At 57.1% G+C, this 16,419-nt stretch overlaps 1 protein-coding gene across 1 annotated transcript in view; it reads left to right on the top strand.

Moving 5' to 3' along the window:
• LOC104361615 (zinc finger protein 646) overlaps positions 1–12,038 on the top strand; it is a 64,967-nt gene extending 52,929 nt beyond the window's left edge. The window contains exons 20-26 of the mRNA XM_042794033.1: positions 1,137–1,679; positions 3,075–3,659; positions 5,603–6,163; positions 7,007–7,396; positions 8,772–8,811; positions 10,081–10,625; positions 11,118–12,038. Coding sequence (XP_042649967.1) covers positions 1,137–1,679; positions 3,075–3,659; positions 5,603–6,163; positions 7,007–7,396; positions 8,772–8,811; positions 10,081–10,625; positions 11,118–11,233 — 2,780 coding nt within the window. The 3' untranslated portion in view covers positions 11,234–12,038. The remainder of the gene's footprint in view (positions 1–1,136; positions 1,680–3,074; positions 3,660–5,602; positions 6,164–7,006; positions 7,397–8,771; positions 8,812–10,080; positions 10,626–11,117) is intronic.
• The last annotated feature ends 4,381 nt before the right edge of the window (positions 12,039–16,419 follow it).

Below are 16,419 nucleotides of genomic sequence, written 5' to 3'. Positions count from 1 at the left end.
AACCCCCCCGCCTTTGCGGGCACCCTCGTGCTCGCCCCCCCCAACCCCCCGGCCTTGCCGGGCGCAGGGGAGCGCAGGCTGAGACCCAGAGCCCCAGACACCCCCCGGACCCCTCCCCAGCTCCTCGCACGCCTGAGCGGAGCGGGCTGGGAGCAGGGGGGGGTTCGGGGGGTGGGGGGCGTGCAGGGGGGTTTTGGGGGGGTACAAGGGCAGTGCAGGGGCGTGGGGGGGTGCAGGGGTTGAGGTAGGGGGGTGCAGGGGGCTGTAGGGAGGTGAAGGGGGGGTGCACGGTGGTTGCGGGGGGGTGCAGGGGGGTCCTGCCCGAAGCCCCCCGGGCCCAAACCGGAGCCGGCTCTGGGCAAGGCCGAGCCAACGAGCGACGGCGGGTGCAAGTCTGGGATAACGGATTTCAGAAGGGGAAGCCGGGAGGAAGAGGAGGGAGCAGGGAAGGAAACTCCCCTGCAAACCCCAAGGGCGGGGAAGGACGGAAGGAGCGGGGGAGGTGCGCCGGAACAGGCTACCCTGCAAAGCATGGAGGAGGCCCACGCGGGAGCAGATGCCCCCCCGCAGCCCGGGGAGGACGCCACGGGGGAGCAGGGGGCTGCGCCCCAAGCAGGCCGGGACTCGGGGAGCGGTGTGTTGCTGGGGGGCCGGCAGCCCGTGGGAGGAGGCGGTCGGAGGGGGAGTGTGTCCCGTGGGAGGGAGCCCACGCGGGAGCAGGGGAGGAGTGCGAGGAGTCCTCCCCCTGGGGAGGAAGGGGCGGCAGAGCCGAGGGGGGAGGGAGTGAGGGCCCCCCCCATCCCCTGCCCCCTGCGCCGGGGGCGGGGAGGAGGGAGAGAACTGGGGAGAGGCCTTGCTGGAAGGGCTCCAGCAGCTGCTCAGCACGGGGCTGGGGGGCACTGGGCTGGGCTGGAGCTGCTGGAGCAGGGGACTGCTCTTCCTCTGCCTTCAGAGCCCCGAAATGAGCCCCTTTGGTCTCCCCACAGGTGATGGGGCAGGCAAGGAGATAAAGGAGGAGGAGGAGAGGCAGCCCATGGAGGAGCAGAGGGTGGTGCTGGAAGGAGTCAAAGAGGAGCCCCAGAGCCCCAAGGTGGAGATGGACCAGGATGTCCCACAGCTGCCAGGGGAGACGCAAGGTAGCCAAGAGCCAAGAGGAACCCAAAGATGCTCTTTCAAAGAGGAGCCCCAGAGCCCCAGGGTGGAGATGGACCAGGATGTCCCCCGGCAGCCAGGGGAGACAAAAGGTAGGCGAGCGCGAAGAAGACTCCGAAAATGCTCTTTCAAAGGGACGTATGCTGAAGAACTTAAGGAGGATGCAAATCAACAAAGGTGTAGCACCAGAAAGAAGGTCTATGAGTGTCAGGAGTGTGGGAAGGTCCTGAGCTGTGCAAGAAACCTGACGCGTCACAAACGGATCCACACGGGAGAGAAGCCCTTCAAGTGCTTGGACTGCGGGAAGAGCTTTGGGTATAGTGTGAAACTCCTGCGTCACCGGATGACACACACCAATGAGAAATCCTTTGTCTGCTCTGTATGTGGGAAAAGCTTCACCCTTAAGTCGTACCTGGTGAAACACCAAAGCACCCACACTGGCGTGAGACCGTACGCCTGCTCACACTGCGGGAAGAGATTCCGGCAAAACATTCACCTCAGGAAACATCAGCAAAGCCAGCACAAGGGTGAGTCCTCGGGGCCTAAACTTCATATCATGTTGTGCTCAGCAATAAAATGGGAAGGAGGAGTTTTGTGTGTGTGGGTTGGCCAGATTTTGGTCAGGAACTGTCTGGGCATCCATCTCCCCATGGCTGGGGTGAATGATGGTCCCATCCTGCCTCTTCCTGCCCAGCTATTTTTACCTCCACCCACGGGTTTTCTTGCCTTTCCTCTTCTTTCCCCTTCCTGGGTTCCCCCACAGCGGGTGGGAGCAGCCAGCAGCCCCCAGTGCCCCATCCCGCCCTGAGCCATCTCCAGCCCTGGCCCTCCCAGGGGTGGGGGGAGTTTGGTGGGGAGGGAAGTGGGGAGGGAGACAGGGAGCTGGGCCAGGGTGGTGGAGGAGGAGGGATGGAGGAGGATCAGGAATGATCCACACACAAATAGCCATGGGCACCCGTGCACTTACACCCCATATATTTGCACAGTTGTGCATCATTCCAGGGGTGCGGGCAGGGGCGGGCAGGTCCCGCAGTGCCCAGGCTGCTGCAGGGCTGCTGGGGGCAGGAGGGGCTGTGATCCCAGCGCCAGCACCCTCGGTGCCCAAGTCACAGGGGGGGTGGACCCCAAATCTGGTCCCCCCCATCCTTGTCTGGGTCCCCTGGACCTTCGATTTGATTTTCTCCTCCCCAGCCCTGAGGGGGACGGGGCGAGCGAGCGGCTGCGTGGTGCTCGGGTGCCCTCTGGGCTCAAACCAGGACATGGCGCTAACGGGCAAGGCCATGGGGAGCGTGAGGAGGAGGAGGAGGCAAGGGAGGGAGCTGAGCAACAGAGACATCCAACCTGCCCAATTAGCGTTAACGAAGATATGAACCAGCAGGAAACGTGGCTGGCCGTGCCAACGGGGCTCTTCTAGCCACCAGTAGAACTTGGAAGCTCCACCACGAGCTTCGCAGCTGATAAGGATGCCCGGCTGGAGCGGGGGCTGTGCGTGCGCAGGAGGTGATGAGCAGGGAAGGGGGGCAGGAGGAGGAAAGGGTGTAAAAGGGTCTGGCGGCGTAGTACAAGGGGGTGGGTCTGTGCGTCGGTCACGGCAGTTGGTCCTGTCTCGGTTATTCCATCTCTCCCTCAAGTATTTCTGTCCCCAGTGCCTGGTTCTGGGAAGACTGGTGTGAGCAGGTTTGGGGTCATGTGCAGGAGTCAGCCTGGGGGTGGCAGCACCCCTGCTCTGTGGTGTCAGGTGCTGGAGCCATCTGGGATCCCAGTGCGGCTACTGGCGAGGGTGGAGGCCTTGCTGGAAGGGCTCCAGCAGCTGCTCAGCACGGGGCTGGGGGGCACTGGGCTGGGCTGGAGCTGCTGGAGCAGGGGGCTGCTCTTCCTCTGCCTTCAGAGCCCCAAAATGAGCCCCTTTGGTCTCCCCACAGGTGATGGGACAGGCAAGAAGATTAAGGAGGAGGAGGAGAGGCAGCCCATGGAGGAGCAGAGGGTGGTGCTGGAAGGAGTCAAAGAGGAGGCCCAGAGCCCCAGGGTGGATGGGGACCAGGATGTCCCCCGGCAGCCAGGGGTGACGCAAGGTAGCCAAGAGCCAAGAGGAACCCAAAGATGCTCTTTGGAAGGGACGGGCGCTGAAGCCCATCAGGAATACTCAACCCAACCAAGGAGTAGCTCCAGAGGGAAGGTCTACGATTGTCTGGAATGTGGGAAGATCTTTGCCTGTGCGAGCAACCTGAGCCGTCACCGGCGGATCCACACAGGAGAGAAGCCCTACAAGTGCTTTGATTGTGGGAAAAGCTTCAGGGATAAAGTGAGACTCCTGACTCACCGGCAGACGCACACCGGTGAGAAGCCCTTTCTCTGCACGACGTGTGGAAAAACTTTCGCCTTTAGCTGGTACCTTATCAAACATCAACACATCCACACGGGAGCGAGACCATTCTCCTGCTCGCACTGCGGGAAGACCTTTAGAGATAGTTACAGCGTCACGAGGCATCGGAGAGCCCGCCACAGTGGTAAGTCCTTGGAGGGCCTCAAACAAATACGACGTCGTGCTCAGCAGCAAAATATAGAGGAAGGCATTTATGCCTGGCAGTTGGCCTGATTTTTGTCAGAAACTGGCTGGGCATACATCTCCCAATGTGTGGAGGTGAGTGATGGCCCCTTCCTGCCTCCTCCTGCCCAACTCCTTTTACCTCCTGTAGTGGTTTGAGCCGGGTTAGCAGCCAACCACTGCAGATGGTCATGAGCAAAAGGCTGAGTCATTAGGGGAAGAAAAAACCCCATATGTTTATTACAGACACTAACAGCACGTAACAGAGTAGGACTGTGAGAAGTATTGCCACATCTTGAGAACACCTTCCCCCCAACCCTCCCTTCTTCCTGCGCTCAGTTCTGTTCCCAGTATCTCTAACTCCTCCCCCCAGGGGCGCAGGGGCAGGGAATGGGGGGTGCAGTCAGTGCTGCCACTTCTTGTATCTTCAATGAGGGGAGCTCCTGGAACTTCTCCCTGGGCTCCATCGTGGTCCCCCTCTCACAGGAGACAGTCCTCCACAAACTTTCTCCGACATGAGTCCCTCCCACGGGCCGCAGCGTTCCCCACACTGCTCCGTCATGGGTCACTAACTTCCTCTGACTGGATTCCCTCCCACGGCTGCAGCCCTTCCCGAGCTGCTCCGGCGTGGGACTCCCCCACATGCTGCAATCCTCCCAGTGCTGAATTACAGCAGCGGGGCTGCCTTTTCCCATGAGACCCCGGCCTTCTTCGGGCACAGCACCTTGATCATCCGTGCGAAAAACACAGGCCATAAATCAGTGTCTGCTCCACTGTAGCTCTCCATGGGTGGCAGGGGGGGCCGCCCTGCCATCTCCCCACAGGATACAGGGGGGTCTCTGCTCCAGCACACCTCCCCCCTCCTTTCTTCCTCTGTTCCTCCACTGACCTTGGTGTTCATGCAGCTGCCCCAACTCCTCCTCACCAGTCCCACTGCTCCTCACCACGTCCCTTCTTAAATACGTTATTGCAGAGGCGCAGCTGATGGGCTCAGTTTTGGTGCAGAGGTGGAGCTGACTTGGAGCTGGGGGAGCTTTGAAAAGCTTCTCACAGGGGGCTGCCACTATAGCCCCCTCCCCTGCTACAAAAAACCCCACCTCTTACTCAAACCCAGGACACCTCCATGCACAAGTTTTCTCTCTTTTCCTCTTCCTGTCCCCTTCCCGGGTTCCCCCACGGGTGGGAGCAGCCAACAGCCCCCCACTGCCCCATCCCACCCTGAGCCATCTCCAGCCCTGGCCCTCCCGGGGGTGGGGGGAGTTTGGGGGGGATGGAAGTGGGGAGAGAGGGGGGGAGCTGGGCCAGAGTGAAGGAGGAGGAGGGACAGAGGAGGAGGAGGAAGAGCAGGAAGATAAAACCAGGCAGAGCCATGGGCACCCGTGGACTTCTACTTCAGCTCCCTGCACACTTGTGCAGCACAGCCGGGGGGGCAGGGGGGGTGCAGGGGGGGGTGGGCAGGGGCGGGCAGGTCCCGCAGTGCCCAGGCTGCTGCAGGGCTGCTGGGGGCAGGAGGGGCTGTGATCCCAGCGCCAGCACCCTCGGTGCCCAAGTCACAGGGGGGTGGACCCCGAATCTGGTCCCCCCCATCCTTGTCTGGGTCCCCTGGACCTTTGATTTGATTTTCTCCTGCCCAGCCCTGAGGGGGACGGGGCGAGCGAGCGGCTGCGTGGTGCTCGGGTGCCCTCTGGGCTCAAACCACGACACAGCAGTAACAGGCAAGGCTACTGGAGCCATCTGGGATCCCAGTGCGGCTACTGGCGAGGGTGGAGGCCTTGCTGGAAGGGCTCCAGCAGCTGCTCAGCACGGGGCTGGGGGGCACTGGGCTGGGCTGGAGCTGCTGGAGCAGGGGGCTGCTCTTCCTCTGCCTTCAGAGCCCTGAAATGAGCCCCTTTGGTCTCCCCACAGGTGATGGGATAGACAAGAAGATGAAGGAGGAGCAGAGGGTGGTGCTGGAAGGAGTCAAAGAGGAGCCCCAGAGCCCCAAGGTAGAGATGGACCAGGATGTCCCCCGGCAGCCAGGGGAGACGCAAGGTAGCCAAGAGCCAAGAGGAACCCAAAGATGCTCTTTGGAAGGGACGGGCGCTGAAGACCTTCAAGAAAACACAAGCCAACAAAGGAGCACCTCCACAGAGAAGGCGTACAAGTGTGTGGACTGTGGGAAGATCTTTGCCTGTGCAAGCAACCTGACCCGTCACCAACGGATCCACACGGACGAGAAGCCCTACAAGTGTCAGGAATGTGGGAAGAGATTCAGGGATAGTGGAAAACTCCTGCGTCACTGCAGGATTCACAGCGATGAGAAGCCCTTTGTCTGCAACACATGTGGGAAACGCTTCACGTTCAGTTCGTACCTCCTTGTCCACCAGCGTGTCCACACTGGTGAGACACCATATGACTGCTCACACTGCGGAAAAACCTTCCGGTACATATGTCAACTCAGGAGGCATCAGCGATCCGTCCACAGTGGTGAGTCCTCGTGGGGTTTAACAGTTACCACGTTGTGCTCAGCAAACCAATGGAGAGGTTTTGGGTGCTGGGGATTGGCCCGATTTTGGTTAAGGAAATGTCTGGGCATCCATATCCTCACTGGAGGTGGTGGCCCCGTCCTACCCCACTATTTTTACCTCCACTAATGGGTTTTCTCCCTTTTCATCCTCTTTTCCCCCTCCCGGGTTCCCCCACAGCGGGTTGGAGCAACCCCACTGCCCCATCCCACCCTGAGCCATCTCCAGCCCTGGCCCTCCCGGGGGGTGGGGGGAGTCTGGGGGGGTTGGAAGTGGGGACCAAGGTTGGCCACTGATCCAAGATGAAGGACAAGGAAGAATGGAGGAGGAGGGTGATGGAAGATACAGACACTCGGATCCATGGGCACCTATGCACTTGCACCCCGACATCTTTACACTCTTGTACAGCCAGGGGTGCAGGGGGGGTGCAGGGGTGTGGGCAGGGGCTGGCAGGTCCCGCAGTGCCCAGGCTGCTGCAGGGCTGCTGGGGGCAGGAGGGGCTGTGATCCCAGCGCCAGCACCCTCGGTGCCCAAGTCACAGGGGGGGTGGACCCCAAATCTGGTCCCCCCCATCCTTGTCTGGGTCCCCTGGACCTTTGATTTGATTTTCTCCTGCCCAGCCCTGAGGGGGACGGGGCGAGCGAGCGGCTGCGTGGTGCTCGGGTGCCCTCGGGGCTCAAACCAGGACGTGGCGCTAAGGGGCAAGGCCATGGGGAGCGTGAGGAGGAGGAGAAGGCAAGGGAGGGAGCCGGGCAGGCCGATGAATGCCAAGTGACAACAGCACTCTAAAAATGTTCTTTCAAAGAGCTCTATCCTGCAGAAGTTGTAAAACACTCAACCCCACCAAAGAAGAGGTTCAGAGGGAAGTTTTACAAGTGTACGGACTGTGGGAAGGCCTTCACCTGCCCCAGCAACCTGAACAGTCACCGACGGATCCACACGGGAGAGAAGCCCTTCGAGTGCCAGGAGTGCGGGAAGAAGTTCAGGGATAGTGGGAATCTCCGCGGTCACCTGAAGACCCACACCAAGGAGAAGCCCTTTCTCTGCACCACGTGTGGGAAACGGTTCGCCTGGAGCTCGAACCTCCTCATCCACCAGCGCATCCACACGGGAGAGAGGCCCTACCCCTGCTCGCGCTGTGGGAAGGGATTTGTGACGATGACTCATCTCCGCAGGCACCAAGCTTTCCACAATGGTCAGTCTTCACGGGGGGCTTAAGCCCATATCACGTTGTGCTCAGCAAAAAGTGGAGAGGAGGTAGTCTGGGGACAGGGGTGGCCCAGGTTTGGTTTGGGAACCATCTGCGCATGCATTTCCCATTCTGGGGGGTGAGTGATGGCCCCCTCCAGCCCCCTCCTGCCCAACTATTTTTTCCTCCACCCGTGGGTTTTCCCTGTTTTCCCCTCTTTCCCCCTTCCCGGGTTCCCCCACGGCGGGTGGGAGCAGCCAGCAGCCCCCCACTGCCCCATCCCGCCCTGAGCCATCTCCAGCCCTGGCCCTCCCGGGGGTGGGGGGATTTTGGGGGGGATGGAAGCGGGTACAAGAGTAGGAACTGGTCCAGGTGAAGGAGGAGGAGGGATGGAGAATGAAGGGGAAGAGGGGAGAGACAGACAGACAGCCACGTCCCCCCCCCCCACACCAGCACAACCCCACGTACCACCCCACCCCTCCGACCCACGTGTGCACTTGCACCCCCATGTCCTTGTGTACTTGTGCACCGCAGCTGGGGGCTGGCAGCACCCACAGAGCTCGTTCCAAGAGGGGGAACTCTGAATCTGGCCCCCCCACACCCTGCTGCCGCCTCCGCAGGGTGCTCAGCACCCTGGGCACGGTGCTCAGCACCCAGCCGGCTGCGCCCTGCTGGGATGGGTCGCGGTTTGGGTAGCAGGGGGTTGAGGGGGCTACAGTCAGGGTCCTGTAAGGAGGTGCTGGAAGCCCCCCAGCTCCAAGCAGGACCCGTCTCTGGGCAAGGCTGAGCCAATTAGTGATGATGGTTGCTCCCCTGGGAGAAGCTATTTAAGAAGGGGAAGCTGGGAGGAAGAGGAAGGGGAGGGAGGGAAATAGCTGTGCAAGCACTCAAGAAGGTTCATTGGAACAGAGACCCCACTGCAAAGAATGGAGGAGGCCCACGCGGGAGCAGATGCCCCCCCGCAGCCCGGGGAGGACGCCATGGGGGAGCAGGGGGCTGCGCCCCAAGCAGGCCGGGACTCGGGGAGCAGTGTGTTGCTGGGGGGCCGGCAGCCCGTGGGAGGAGGCGGTCGGAGGGGGAGTGTGTCCCGTGGGAGGGAGCCCACGCGGGAGCAGGGGAGGAGTGCGAGGAGTCCTCCCCCTGGGGAGGAAGGGGCGGCAGAGCTGAGGGGGGAGGGAGTGATCGCCCCCCCCATCCCCTGCCCCCTGCGCCGGGGGCGGGGAGGAGGGAGAGAACTGGGGAGAGGCCTTGCTGGAAGGGCTCCAGCAGCTGCTCAGCACGGGGCTGGGGGGCACTGGGCTGGGCTGGAGCTGCTGGAGCAGGGGGCTGCTCTTCCTCTGCCTTCAGAGCCCCGAAATGAGCCCCTTTGGTCTCCCCACAGGTGATGGGGCAGGCAAGGAGATAAAGGAGGAGGAGGAGAGGCAGCCCATGGAGGAGCAGAGGGTGGTGCTGGAAGGAGTCAAAGAGGAGCCCCAGAGCCCCAAGGTGGAGATGGACCAGGATGTCCCACAGCTGCCAGGGGAGACAAAAGGTAGCCAAGAGCCAAGAGGAACCCAAAGATGCTCTTTCAAAGGGACGTATGGTGGAGAACTTCAGGAAGATGCAACCCAACCAGTGAGTAGCTCCAGAGAGGATGTGCATAAATATGCGGAGTGCGGGAAGGTCTTTAGCCGTGAGAGCAGCCTGAGCCATCACCAACAGCTCCACACGGGAGAGAAGCCCTTCAAGTGCCGGGATTGTGGGAAGAGCTTTGGGGATAGCAAGAGCCTTCAGTCTCACCAGAGGACACACAAGGATAAGCAGCCCGTTGTCTGCACCACCTGCGGGAAATGCTTCACTTTTAAATCCAACTTGATCACCCACCGACGCATCCACACGGGAGAGCTCCCGTACATCTGCTCACACTGCGGGAAGAAGTTCTGGAAGAGGTGTAACCTCAGGAGGCATCAGCAGGAGCTCCACGATGGTGAGTCCTCGGGGGTGGCTGAACCCTGTGTCAGTGCTCAGCAAAAAAATGGAGAGGAAGAGCTTCAGAGGTGGGCGTTGGAAAGATTTCAGACACGAACTGTCCGGGCATCCATCTTCCCATAGTTGGTGATTAGTGATGGAAGCCTCCTGCCTCCTCCTGGCAAACTATTTGTACCTCCAGCCACAGGTTTTCCTGCTTTCTCTCTTCTTTCCCCCTTCCCGGGTTCCCCCACAGTGGGTGGGAGCAGCCAGCAGCCCCCCACTGCCCCATCCCACCCTGAGCCATCTCCAGCCCTGGCCCTCCCGGGGGTGGGGGGAGTTTGGGGGGGATGGAAGTGGGGAGAGAGGGGGGAGCTGGGCCAGGGTGGAGGAGGAGGAGGGATGGAGGAGGATCAGGAGGATACACACACTCCGAGCCGTGGGCAGCCGTGCACTTGCACCCCCATCTCTTTACACACTTGTGCACCGCAGGCAGGGCTGGCAGCTCCCACAGCTGATAAGGATGCCCGGCTGGAGCGGGGGCTGTGCGTGCGCAGGAGGTGATGAGCAGGGAAGGGGGCCAGGAGGAGGAAAGGGTGTAAAAGGGTCTGGCGGCGTAGTACAAGGGGGTGGGTCTGTGCGTCGGTCACGGCAGTTGGTCCTGTCTCGGTTATTCCATCTCTCCCTCAAGTATTTCTGTCCCCAGTGCTGGGTCCTGGGGGGACTGGGAAGGAGGAGGAGAGGCAGCCCATGGAGGAGCAGAGGGTGGTGCTGGAAGGAGCCGGAGAGGAGCCCCAGAGCCCCAGGGTGGACGGGGACCAGGATGTCCCACGGCAGCCAGGGGTGACGCAAGGTAGCCAAGAGCCAAGAAGACCCCGAAAATGCTCTTTCAAAGGGACGTATGCTGAAGAACTTCAAGAAGATGCAACCCAACAAAGGCGTAGCTCCAGAGAGAAGGTCTACAAGTGCATGGACTGTGGGAAGAGCTTTGCCTGGAGGAACAGCATGAGACGTCACCGACGGATCCATACGGGAGAGAAGCCCTTCAAGTGCAGTATTTGTGGGAAGAGCTTCATGGAGAGCGGCGTGTTCTGGCATCACTGGAGAGGGCACACAGACGAGAGGCCCTTTGTCTGCACCACGTGTGGGAAACGGTTCGCCTGGCGCTCGAACCTCGTCTCCCACCAGCGCGTCCATTCGGGAGACAAACCCTACGCCTGCTCGCGCTGCGGGCAGACCTTCCGGAGGAGGAGTCACCTCCAGAGCCATGAGGAAACCCTGCACAGTGGTGAGTCCTCAGGAGGAGCTTAGTGTGGGATGTCTCCAGTCCCTTCTGGGGCTGTGGGCTGGGATGGGCTGGCGAAGCACATGGTGGGGCTGTGCTGGGACTCCTGCTCCCAGCCTGGCAGCAGCGACGGGGTGGGAGATGTCCCTGGGGATGGGTTTGCTCTGTCCCTGGGTTGGGTTGAACTGTCGGTGGGGATAGTCCTGCTCTGAGCAGGAGGTTGGACTGGAGACCTCCAGGGACTGGAGCTGCACTGGAGGAAACTCCTCGATGCAGGGGGGTTCACGAGTCAGACTTGGGGATAGCAAATGGTCTCCAAGCACATTTTCCAGGGCCGTTCGAGCACACGGAGGCCTCTGTGCACCCCTCCTCCAGCACTGCAAATCCCCTCCTGGGCCTTCCCACCTTGAATAACCCCAGCAGATACTTGGGTTTCCCCTCCCTCCTTGGCTGTGGAGGTCCTGCTGGTGCAATGGCTTTGTCTTTCTCGAGCAGGCGCTGAGCACCCACGCGGAGCCAGGACAACCACCCTGGGTGCTGGAGGAAAAGTTGGGGAGGAAGGAGGAGCCGACGCTGACGGGGCAAAGGGGTGGCAGGAAGATCATCCCTGAGGAGATTTCCCAGGAGGTGGCTTGGGTACATGGGCAACGTGGCTCTCCCTTCACCCCAGCGCGTGGGACCATCACGTCCAAGAGCCGCAGCATCTCCATGGGGCCTTGTGCGTCCGGGGAGACGCGATGTTTCAGGAACGCTGCCCTCCTGGCAAAACCAGGCTGCTCCCGTGAGTCCAAAGGGATTAGAAAGTCTCGTTAGTCGGCGGGGTCGTTAGGAAGACCCAACGTTGAGCAAACGGCTGGACTGTCTTGGTCGGACGTTTTGGTGGGGTGTTGGTTGGGTGTTCCACGCTGTGACCATCCTGTTGTCTTCTACTCAGTTTGCTCTTTCTATGTTTCTCTCTCCCTGTTCATCAGTCGCTTCGTTAAAAGCGTGTTCCACTAATTATTACCTGATTCCAGACTGTGAGGATGAACTTCACTGATGGTGCTCACCAAGGCCCTGGCTTTTGTGCTTCCCGGTGGGATACAGGGATACCGGACTGTGATGGTGGAGGGATGAGTCGCTCTCACCGACAGCTCAGGGAGTATTTTACTGTGAGGAAGGAGATTGATGTGACGGGGAAAACTGTGCCAAAACGTCTCAGGCACTTTGGAGGAAGCAAAAATCCAGCCAGGACCCTGCAACAAAAATCAAGCATAAGGGGTGCTCCTTTTGTTACGCAGGTGCCCACGTCCGTGTGTGTGTATATATATATGTAGACACGTATCAAGGGTGTGTATATATCATAGCCTTTAGAAGAAATATCCCTATTCTGTTTTTTGAAATTTCTACCAAATATATTGGATTATCCTCATAATATCTTTCAGATTCACTTCCTGTTCATCGAACAGTGAACAGATTTGGGGGATGCACAAGACATCAGGATGGGGTCACAACCAGGCAGTCGACCTGACCCAACTAAAGAGATCCTCTTGGCCATATCTTGGGTTAGTTATATTGGAATTAGCCTCACTTGCTGTGTAAATTTGCTCATGTGCTCCTTAGAGGTGTTGGGGGGCAAGTTCCCCCAGCTGCCACAGATTTTTTTTTTTTTTACTTCATGCCTGTTGGGCCGTCCTCCAGCCTCTGGGCCTTCTGGGCTGGATGTTCCCCTCTTTTCAATTTCTTATCTCCTCTTCAATGGTGAAGTCATTAGCAAGGCCTGAATTGCACAATGGAGCCACCAGGTATCTAAGTTTGGGGCTTACACAATGGAGCCACTGATTAGTGGTCCCTGTGCTTGGTGAGAAACATCTGTATGGGCTACAGGGCTACAATTCCCTCCTTTGAGGCTATCTAGAGAACTTAAATTCATGCAGGTAAGTTTCATCTTTTCCACAGTTTATTCACCCAGACATAAACATCTCCATGTCCACTAGATGAGTATATAAAGCATACAAACACAGTTATTATTGTAACTAAAATTCCTACGAGTTTCTTTATCCACAGACTCAAATCAGGGAACCAGCAAGTCAGCTCTCTGAATGTTTCTTTGACTCCGTAAGAAGTGTTATCTCCTTTTGGATTTCATGATCGGTTTTAGTCTGCTTCCAAACTTCATTTAAATCGGTGGAAAATCTTCCACTTTGATCTACATATATGGAGCAGCTCATATTTAAAACTCTGTATACTCCTCCCTGAGAGGTCAGCATCTTACCACGAGCCATTCTATTTTGTAAAGCAATTTTAGCTAACTCAGACACTTCTTGCAGGGCCTTTATAACATCATAGTAAGTCTCATTTCCCATTTTTCCAAATATTTAGTATGGCTTTTTCCAATTCACTGACTCCTAACCACGGTATAAACCACCTGGCAAAAGAATTAAAAGCTGTCGGTCGTTCTGTAGGACGATTGGCTCTTTTCTGTCTCTTTAGGATTGATCTTAGCCAAATTTGGTTATCCGCACTAAATCTGCCCATGATTGTTATATTTGAAACAATTGCACCCAAAGTGCATATTCCTGCCCAGTTCTCCAGTACAACTTTCCTGGCTCGTGTGCCACATATCCAGTACCATCCTCTACCTTCTGGAACTGGCCAGGCAACATTGGGCAAGCCAACATTTCCTCTTTTCCCTGCTGTTATTGTACGCTTTCAGCTAGTGTAATTTCCCACAAAAGTGCTGTTTTCTAGCAAACAATTTTTCCTATCTGTTCCTTTCAGGGCAGAGGGGGAATATCTTTGGAAACATAGTTTGTGATTCTCGTGTGGAGGTGGGTTTTCTGCTTCCCATTCCCGAGATTCTAACCAATCTACTTTAAAAGAAGTATTACCCGGCAGATTTTGCCATGACGTATTTGCAGGAATGGGGACTCTTATTAAAGGACTCCCCTTTCAGCCGTGTTCTGGAAAATGAGTACAAACCCAGCAATCTGACCAGTTTGTGACTGTAACAGTCTCTGAATCTGATTGAGGTGTAAATTCTAATCCCGTGGATTTCCTGGTTACTGCTGAGTCAGAAAAACTGCTGTACAGTACCGTATCACCCAAACCTCATTTGTTCTTGACAGACATTTCTAGGCATTTATTTCACAAAAGGAATCGAAAACTGTTGTGGTTTGGGCCTGGTTGGCAGCCAACCACAATGCAGCAGCTCTCTCTCCCTTCCCCTCCGGCAATGAGAAGGGACAGAGAGCCAGGCTTGGGGTTCAAGATAGGACTGGGATGGGGAGAAAATTCCTCTTTTATGATCATGAGCAAAAGGCAGACTCGTTAGGGGAAGAAAAAAAGAACATACATTTATTACAGACACTAACAACACATAACAGAGTAGGACAGTGAGAAGCATTACCACATCTTGAGAACACCTTCCCCCCACCCCTCCCTCCTTCCCGGGCTCAGCTCTGCTCCCGATATCTCTACCTCCTCCCCCAGGGGCGCAGGGGCAGGGAATGGGGGGTGCAGTCAGCGCTGCCACTTCCTTCATCTTCGGTGAGGGGAGTGTCCGGAACTTGTTCCTGCTGCTCCATCGTGGTCCCCCTCTCACAGGAGACAGTCCTCCACAAACTTTCTCTGACTTGAATTCCTCCCATGGGCCGCAGCGTTCCCCACACTGCTCCGTCATGGGTCACTAACTTCCTCTGACTGGATTCCCTCCCACGGCTGCAGCCCTTCCCGAGCTGCTCCGGCGTGGGACTCCCCCACATGCTGCAATCCTCCCAGCGCTGAATTACAGCAGCGGGGCTGCCTTTTCCCATGAGACCCCGGCCTTCTTCAGGCACAGACCCTTGATTATTCCGAGCAGGAACGACAGGCCATAAATCAGTGTCTGCTCCACCATAGATCTCCATGGGTGGCAGGGGGGGCCGCCCTGCCGTCTCCCCACAGGATACAGTGGGGTCTCTGCTCCGGCACACCTCCCCCCTCCTTTCTTCCTCTGTTCCTCCACTGACCTTGGTGTTCATGCAGCTGCAGCAACTCCTCCTCACCAGTCCCACTGCCCGTCACCACATTCCTTCTTAAATACGTTATCGCAGAGGTGCAGCTGATGGGCTCAATTTCCCAAACAGAAGTGGAGCTGACGTGGAGCTGGGGGAGCTTCGAGGAGCTTCTCACAGGGGGCCGCCCCGATAGCCCCCTCCCCTGCCACCAAAAAACTCCACCACTCACTCACCCCAGGACAACTAGTACTAGCATTAATTAGTGGTTCTAACCCCACTCTAGCCTCTAATTTCATTGAGTACTGCTTTTTCCTTCCCGGTTGTGATCCTGATTTTAATACCGCCTTTACTGGAGTCGCATTTTTTGCTCATCCAGGTTTCTCGGAGGCCCATACCAGCCAGGGGTGTTGCAGCATCCAAAATTTCTTTCAAGATCCTGTTCTCCTGTTTCTTTCCAGCCAACGGACGCAACTGAGCTTCCCACGCTGTCTCCTCGGGCACGTGTACCTGAATAGACTCATTTAAAAATGTTAGTTGTGCTTTCAATTATTTATTCAATTTCTTTATATTCAATTTATTTATACCATATTATTTATTTATAATGAATTATTTATTTATACCATTAGTTCAATTTATTTATACCGTAAGTCCCATCCCAACAATGGGAGGAGGCACTCTGGCATTTATAGAAATTCATGAGTTAATGTAGCATTTCCAATTGTACTTTCCATAGGTTTTAAAAATGGCCCGAAAGCTCGCTTTGCCACGACCCCAGCAAGTGGCATATGTATTTTACTTAAAGGTCCCTTGCAAGTAGTCTTTACTAAATGGTTTGCTCATTATCTACTAGATCATCTACTAGAAAATCAATAATTTAATTCCCCAGCTTTACGGGAACCAGGGGATCAGCTGGGGAGATTTTGATGTTCTCCCCCAGTCCCCTTCCTTCGGTATCGGCTGTCCCTACGCTAATCAGGTTAACAGCTGATTCCAGCCCCGCTCTTCCTGAGGATTCACAAAATATTTTTTGTCTTTGTGGGCATACGCATTTCCCACGCCCTCAGACAGGGCTCATTACCCGCTGTGCAAAAGCCGATCTCGCACACGGAGCCGAGAGCGGTTCATCCCGTACTTGCACAAAGACGGGTGCTGGGGGGTAATTCCACCACACTAGCACACCAGCTAAAAAAACTGCAGCTCGTTTATCCTACGACATGGTTATAACTTTGCACTCATTGGTCCATAATTACCGTTCCACCTGCTGTGGGTTAGTTATATTTGAATTAGCCTGGCTTGCTGCGTACATTCGCTGGTGTGCTCCTTACACCTCTGAGGGGGCAAATTCACCCAGTTACCACAGATTTTTTTTTTTTTTTTTTTTTACTCCATGCTTCTGGGGCAATCATCCAGGCTCTGGGCCTTCTGGGGCTGGACCACCCCCCTCTCATCAAGCTCTTATCTCCTCTTGAATGGTAAAGTCACCAGCAAGGCTTGGACCGTATCAGGCTTACACGGTGGAGCCGGTGGTTCGTGGTCCCCGTGCTCGGTGAGAAACGTTTGTATGGGCTGCAAGGGGGATGGAGGAGGAGGAGGAGGAGGAGGGATGGACAAGGAGGAGGAGGGATAGAGGATGAGAAGGAGGGATGGACGAGGAGGAGGAGGAGGGATAGAGGATGAGAAGGAGGGATGGACGAGGAGGAGGAGGAGGGATAGAGGATGAGAAGGAGGATGGACGAGGAGGAGGAGGAGGGATAGAGGAGGAGAAGGAGGGATGGACGAGGAGGAGGAGGAGGGATAGAGGAGGAGGAGGAGGGATAGAG

This window comes from Tyto alba, unplaced genomic scaffold (genome assembly GCF_018691265.1).
Source record: "Tyto alba isolate M040663 unplaced genomic scaffold, T.alba_DEE_v4.0 Super-Scaffold_200000178, whole genome shotgun sequence".
Lineage (NCBI taxonomy): Eukaryota > Metazoa > Chordata > Aves > Strigiformes > Tytonidae > Tyto > Tyto alba.
This window is presented reverse-complemented; position numbering and strand designations above follow the sequence as displayed.